Source organism: Oryzias latipes, chromosome 19 (assembly GCF_053564925.1).
Source record: "Oryzias latipes strain Hd-rR chromosome 19, Olatipes_Hd-rR_3.1".
In the NCBI taxonomy this organism is placed as follows: domain Eukaryota; kingdom Metazoa; phylum Chordata; class Actinopteri; order Beloniformes; family Adrianichthyidae; genus Oryzias; species Oryzias latipes.
In genome coordinates this window covers 10,376,681-10,383,332 of record NC_136255.1, presented here as the reverse complement: position 1 = coordinate 10,383,332, position 6,652 = coordinate 10,376,681, and the positions used below count along the sequence as shown (strand labels likewise).

Sequence of the window (6,652 nt, the reverse complement as noted above, 5' to 3'; positions counted from 1 at the left end):
CAGTTGCACTCATCTAAATTAACATTATGGACAAAGGTTCCATCTCCTCTGACTTATTGTTTCTATGCACACAGCATGGGCTTCCATCGCTCCTCCCAACCCTCCACCTCTATGCTTTACCCCCTGCACCTCCATAACTTCTTTCCCCTAATCAACCTACGAGCTTCCTTTTTCCCTCCCCTCCTTTCATCACAGTCTGCCTCTTTGAGCATTGCATGGAGGCTCGGGAGGTGGAACAGTGACAGAGTGTAGCAGACAGTTTCTGTGAGCATCGGCCGGATTCTAAAAGCTACAGTCGGCCGTTTTGAAGCAGGGGCGGAGGAGGCGAGTGGCAGTCTGTTTGCATTGGTCACGCCCTGTGAACATATGTCTGACTCTGACAACTCCCATCGGACCCAGAGACTTCTCGTCTGACCCAGACACTTCTCGTTGTAAGCTGTGAGTGGAGGTCCTACACTCTAAGGGAAGGTGAGGCTCAGTGATGGTGATACGAAAAGCGCAACAATGAGCGGAGTGAAAAATTCTTCAGTGGCTGATACTCTGAGACAGTCAAGGAGGAGCCATGTAGGTTCTGCCAAGCTTGATCACAGAGGATGGACCGCAGACACCAGTGTTCGCTCATACAGGAACACTCGAGAGATTCACCCCTCAGCATCTGGATGGAACTCGCCTCTCTGTTTTAACAAAGGTCGGAGCACGAGGAAAGAGACGTCGGCGGAGTGTAAGAACAAAGAGATGCAGAGGATGACCCAGCCTGAGCAGAGATGGATATGCGGAGGCCAAGGCAGATACATCATGCCTTCTCCCCTGCGCAACCTGCAGCAAAGGAGAAGGTACGAAAATGAGAGAATAAGGAGGAAGCAAAACCGGCTCGACCAGATGTCCGAGTGGGCCGAGGGCAACATTGCTGGTCAAGGCCGGAGGGACGGAATTCACGATGGGACTCGAGGAAGCGGATGCAAACGCGTCCTCAGACGCGTCCCTATCGTCAGCCAACCTCCTCTCTACCCGACAGGCAGGGCGCAGGTTGGAAAGGAGCGAAACTCTGAGCACGCGCCCAGCCGAAGAGGGTTAAGCCCTGCCGAGGGTTGTGAACGAAACAGAGGCAGTAACAAACATCACCAGAGTGAGAAGATCAAACGCAGGCGGGACCCTAGCCTTAGCCCTCGCAGGATTAAATCCGAGACATGGCCTGCGAAAAGGAGGGCCGAGCCAGAGACACCTACCATGGAAGAACAGTCAGACTTTGATGCGGATGCCGGTGAGGTTCACAATGGAACGAGAAAGGGGGTTCGCTGGGCTGTTCCTCACGCCAGAAGCTGGCAATCGACGTCCGCACATGGAGGCCGTTTCAGGGCGCGAGGAACCGCGGCTAGGTCTTGGAGATCGGAGTCTAGCTTGACAAAGGAAGACAGCTCCAGCGAAAGCGATTCCAGTGAGGGCGAATCTGAGATTGGCGAGATTCGCAAAGACCAGGGCGAGGCCAGAAAGAGCGAGTGCAGCCCGTTCTACGTCAGCGTCTCGGACGAGGACGAGGAGGAAAAGAGTCAGGGGGCCGTAGAGAATGAGGCTGCCTCCCTGGAGGAAACTGAAGACGAGGCAGAAGATGCCCGCGGCAAACCTCTCTGCCTGGGTGCTAGAAATGAAGCGTTTCGCGACGTGGTCGTGTATGAGCCGGGAACTAGAGGCATTGAACACCAACCCGAGGGGAAAGCAGGCCACCTCCGCCACCCTGAGCCACCTGCGGCATCCCCAACGAGCCCGTTGGAAGCGTTGGAGGTGACGGAGAAAAGTTGCGACACGGAGAGCGCACGCTCCCTTCGCCCAGAGGAGATCGAGGTCCAGTCGTCAGGGGAAGTCATCCAGGTTGCGAGCAAGACGGAGGACGAGCTACGCGCCGCCATTCACAGCATAGGCGGCGAGACGTACGTATTCCAATCGATCCTGGCTCCACGCTAGGTCTAAGGGTGATATTCACAAGTTGAAGTTTGTGTCAATTTTCCAGGATCTCCTCGAGTTATTTCACCACGGCAGTTGGTGACGCGGAGTACGTGGAGAAGATGCTGAGGCTGGAGGAAGAGCACGATGCCGTGCTTTCTCAGAGGAGCCAGACGAAAGCATACGACGACATCAACTTGGTCACGTACCCTGACGACATCTTGACGCACCCACCGGAATCCCTAAAGGGTTTCCAGGTTCCTCCTCCGCTCGCTTCGTCTTCGGCAGAGCCGTTTCAGTTTCCCAGCTCTGAACTGCCCCAAGGGTTTGTGAACATGGAGGGGCTTTGCTTACCGCCACCCGGGATGCCTAACGGCGCTCTTGGTGTTCTCAACGCCATCAAAACCATCGATGCCATTGACGCTGTCGACGACGTAGGGGATGGAATCCTGAGCTCCCAGCCGGACGTAGAGCCACAGAAGCATGAGCTTGGCGCTGTGCTCCATAGCGAGTCTGCGGGGGTCGAGAGAGAGCAAGCCTGTCTGATCGTCGAGTCAAACCAACAGAGGTCCAGGATGCGCCAAGACGGGGAACTTGTGCGCGGAAGCCCGAAAGACAGCGTGAGACCGTGCCAGTGGGACGGGATTCCCAGCGTCCCTCTGTCCACGCTCGAAGGTTTCGTCACTTGTCAATCTTGCAGCCGGGTCTTCAACCGCGCGCCAGTGTGCCGCGGGTATCTCCTGCAACTCAATCGACCCATGCAGTGCCTCTGCGGATGCGTCCTGTGCACGCTGTGCTTCAGAGCGCAGGGAGGCTGCCGAAAGCACTGGGTCATCTCCGAACACGGAACGGTGAATGCCACGGCGAACGCGCTGGCTGACATGCCGGGGATGGAGGCCGTAGGAGTTTGGGATCTCGAGCGAGAAGGTCGCGACCGCTTCATGACGGGGATCGAAACTGAGGAATGTGTCGAAAGGATGTTGGCCGAAGGGTCGCCCAGTAAAGAGGAACTTAAGCGAGGTAAGTCGCACACCCTCTCGCACCTGGACCTTGCACAGCTTCAGGAGTCTGACTTTAGTTTCTCCGTTTTCTCTCCTTTTTACGCAGCGTTCCAGACCCTGATAAAGAATCCAGCAAACGACATGTCTTTCGCCTACTGGGAAAATAAGCTCTTGCCTGAGTATGATGCCTACAGATACGTTTGCATGCCACACATCCCGGGGTTTTGGGACCGCGTGCTTGTGGGGAAATGGTGCCCGGAGAGCACCCAGGCGGCCATCAGGCCCGACGTGCACCTGCCGCGGCTGTTCGACGTGGACATGGGCGTGCATTACTTTCACTGGTGCTGTTTCGTGCTGAAGGAACAGATCATCTTGGCAGCGTGGTGCACCACCAAAGTGTACCAGGGTGGGAGCATGAGAGTCCTGCCACTGATCGACAGTTCTTTGAGGGGGACGGTGTCCGAGGTCGAGTTCAAGAGGATGATTTTCCTCCTGCGCACGTGGTTCACCGTGCAGTACCACTCCAGGGAAGGCGGCGAGGGCTTGGAAAGGGAAATCCACACGGTCTTGGACTGCCAGCCGCTGGAGGGACCCACCATCGTTCAAACCATCGCTGAGCTTGCCCTCCGAAGCGGAATGGAGAAAGCTGATCCCAGCTACGTTCACAAGAGGGTACGACCCTTCGCCTTGGACGCAGATGTGTTTTCAGCTAAAAATGCAGCTGCGGCCGCTCTGTTCGACTACCGACCGCTGTCTTGCTGCGAATCCCAAACGCTTTACATGAACGTGGCAGAGGAGTTCAGCAACTGCCACCGTAACTCTGAGACTGGAAATACGGTGACCCGACCCATTTGCTACGAAGGTGACAGAAATGTCTACATATGAACATTTTTGCTCACAATGTTCACATCATTTCATCATCTTTTTTTTTTATATTGTATATTTGTAGAAACAGAAAAGGTGTGTGTCATATGACTGCATATGAAATGTCTTCGAAGTGCTTCGCTTTACTCTTTTACAATTTGTTTTCTTTACCACAGTTATCTAAAATTTTCTTTCGACAAGCAGATTTAATTCCTTGCGACTGTCATTGAAACAGCCAAGGCTTGCGTGGTTGTCTTTCTACCTCATGCATTTTTCTTTTCATAGCCTGCAATCCAATCACATGAACTGTACCCTCTTGAAATGTAAGATGTATTTTCATTTTGTACTTTGAATAAATTCATTTTGCTGTTGATTAAAGTAGGCCTCCTGTATTTTTACAGCTCCTCTCTCTAATTTTATTGGCCAAACAGAATATGGAAACGAGTCAAGCAGTTGTGTTTTCAGAATATATTTTATTCAGATCGACACAAACAGACAGTCAAAAAAACGCAGTTGAATTAAAAAACAATACAAACAGAACACAAAAAGGCAGCACAGCGAAGGAGATGCACACTTTTATACAAAGGCCAGTAAGACAAAGAATAATAATTAAAAAAAAAGACACAAACAGACAGTCAAAAACGCTGTTGCATTAAAAAACAATACAAACAGAACACAAAAAGGCAGCACAGAGAAGGAGATGCACACTTTTATACAAAGGCCAGTAAGACAAAGAATAAAAAAATAAAAAAGAAACCAAACAACTCAACAATCCGAGCCTTTCTTCCTTCCGCGATGAATTGATGTGCATTCCCCATCAGAAAACCAAAGCGGGGCTACCCAGTTTAACGGCAGTCACACGAGCCCGTGAGGGTGCCTCTGAGTAAGCTGGCCATCTTCGTACGCCCTGCTGGCGTCTTCTACTGTGAGTTGAGACACCGGTTCCCTCTTGTCATCGAGATCTCTGTGGAGGTTCAACGCGAGCACCGTCCTGTTTATCTTGGCCGAAGCATTGAGTTGAAGCCCCACACTGTCTGACAGAGTGTCCACCGCGCCCACCAGCCTGACCGCGTCGATCCTGCCCCTGAGCGCCATCAGCATGTAGCGCAGCTGGTCCCTCTGAGTCTCGGCCGAGCGCAGCTCATTCACGTACTCGGCGGACAATGCCCTGTCGCAAGACTCGGAACCGATGATCCCCTTGATCATTTCTATGTTCACGTCCAGACCCGTAATGGACCTAGCCACTGTGTTGATGGCGGCGTCCACTTCGGCCTCCTCCCTTTTCCTGATCAACGCGACAGCACGTTCGCGGTCAACGGGGTGCATGAAGAGGGTGACGAAGAAATTGACCCCGCACAAAAGCACGAATTCCACAAAGGCCCAAAGTCCTCGGGCCACCTTGCGCGTAAAGCTGGTTCCTCTCGGTCGAGGCATCCTTCCTCCCGGCTACTTCTTCTCCTTCCTTTCTCATGCACGTGTCGCTCGTATTTCATTTCCCCCCTTCAACTCCCTCACACGTGCAGTCTGCGCCCATGGTTGGGGCTCTCGAATATCCTGCTAAATATGGGAGCTATCAATCGAGCGGTTGTCTGCATGGGGTTGCAAGCAAACAAGCCTGTGCCACTGATTCTGGGCGCGAGCCTGTCGACCAGGGGCTCGCGACCCGTCGGGTCGCAGGCTATCATGAGCCTCCTGTCCGAGGTCGTCCCGATGCTGTAAGTACCACAGAAAGCCACCCCGAGAGAGGGCTGCATGATGTCGGTGGCCCGCTTGTTCCCGTTCGCTCTCTCCGTGGTGTCCTTGAAGAGGTCCCCCACGTGATTCAGCACGCTCTTTTCGAACTCCGCCGCGTGCAGTGCTTCGCAGAAGATGCTGTGGTTGCTCTCCTCTTCGCCGTCACCTCTGCGTCTGCCTCGTGGCCTCAGCGCAGAGCTGAAGGGCCTGAGCAGAGTGGGCATGCATGTGTAGGCCTCGGAGCGCATGAGGGGATCCAACGGCACCTCGCCCGTCAGGCCCTGCAGGCTCTGGGACCGCCCGGTGGTAAAGATGTACGGCCGGCGGTAGCCGCACGCGCTGTCAGACTCGGGGCAGAAGCCGTTGAAGGCGTCCGCAATCACCATTTCGTACGGCCCTCCGCGGCCCTCCAGGTGCACGTCTCCCCCTCGCACGTCCTTCATGTACAGGTTGGGGATGTACAGTCCGGGCGACTCCAGGGTGTCTGGGATGACCACCGACTCGCAGTACTGATTGACGGTGCACACCTGATGAGTGTTGTTTGCCGTCGGGTTGCACAGCACCTGCGTCCCCAGCGCGTACAGAGCAGACTTTTGCTGCATCACGGACACTCCGCACCCCGTGAACCTCACTCCTCTGAACAACAGATAGGACAAGCCGGAGTAGTAGACGGTATCGTAGTGGTCCCTGACCACGTTGTGAGTCAACAGGGTGCTGTAGTGCATGCCGAGCAGTATTTTAGCCAGGTCGTTTCCGATGCCGGAGATCTTCCTGAGTCTTATCGACCACATGTACGTGACCACGGAGTTGCGGTGGAACCCCGGATCCTTGCATTCGGCGTGGCGAGAGGCCGTGGGCTCGAAAAGTTCGCTGATGTCTTTGGCTTCAGTTTCGGGCGCCACCTTGGAGAACGAGCATGACCCGGTCAGCCGCGCGACAGTCAGGGCTCGGTCGCCGTCCAGGCCCAGCTCGCGAGAGAGGTCCAGCTCCCCAGCCCTATACCTCAGCGGGTCACGCACCCAGTCGGGGTCGCTGTCAACGACAATCATTTTGCGAAACACGCGAGCCCCCAGGCCGGGAAGGATGATCCAATACATCAGGTTGCAGTAGTCCAT

At 54.5% G+C, this 6,652-nt stretch overlaps 1 protein-coding gene across 1 annotated transcript; it reads left to right on the top strand.

Moving 5' to 3' along the window:
- The first annotated feature begins 779 nt into the window (after positions 1 to 779).
- Positions 780 to 5,308, top strand: LOC144987955 (uncharacterized). The gene is made up of 2 exons (XM_078937841.1): positions 780 to 2,958; positions 3,046 to 5,308. Exons 1-2 carry the CDS (start codon positions 2,061 to 2,063, stop codon positions 3,822 to 3,824), a joined length of 1,677 nt encoding a protein of 558 aa, XP_078793967.1. The 5' UTR covers positions 780 to 2,060; the 3' UTR covers positions 3,825 to 5,308.
- The last annotated feature ends 1,344 nt before the right edge of the window (positions 5,309 to 6,652 follow it).

What these genes read in the sequence shown, in the direction of transcription:
- LOC144987955 (XM_078937841.1), top strand. Translation starts at nt 2,061, where the DNA reads ATGCTGAGGCTGGAGGAAGAGCACGATGCCGTGCTTTCTCAGAGGAGC. An exon ending in TAAAGAGGAACTTAAGCGAG is followed by an intron (nt 2,959 to 3,045) that starts GTAAGTCGCACA and finishes CTTTTTACGCAG; the next exon opens with CGTTCCAGACCCTGATAAAG.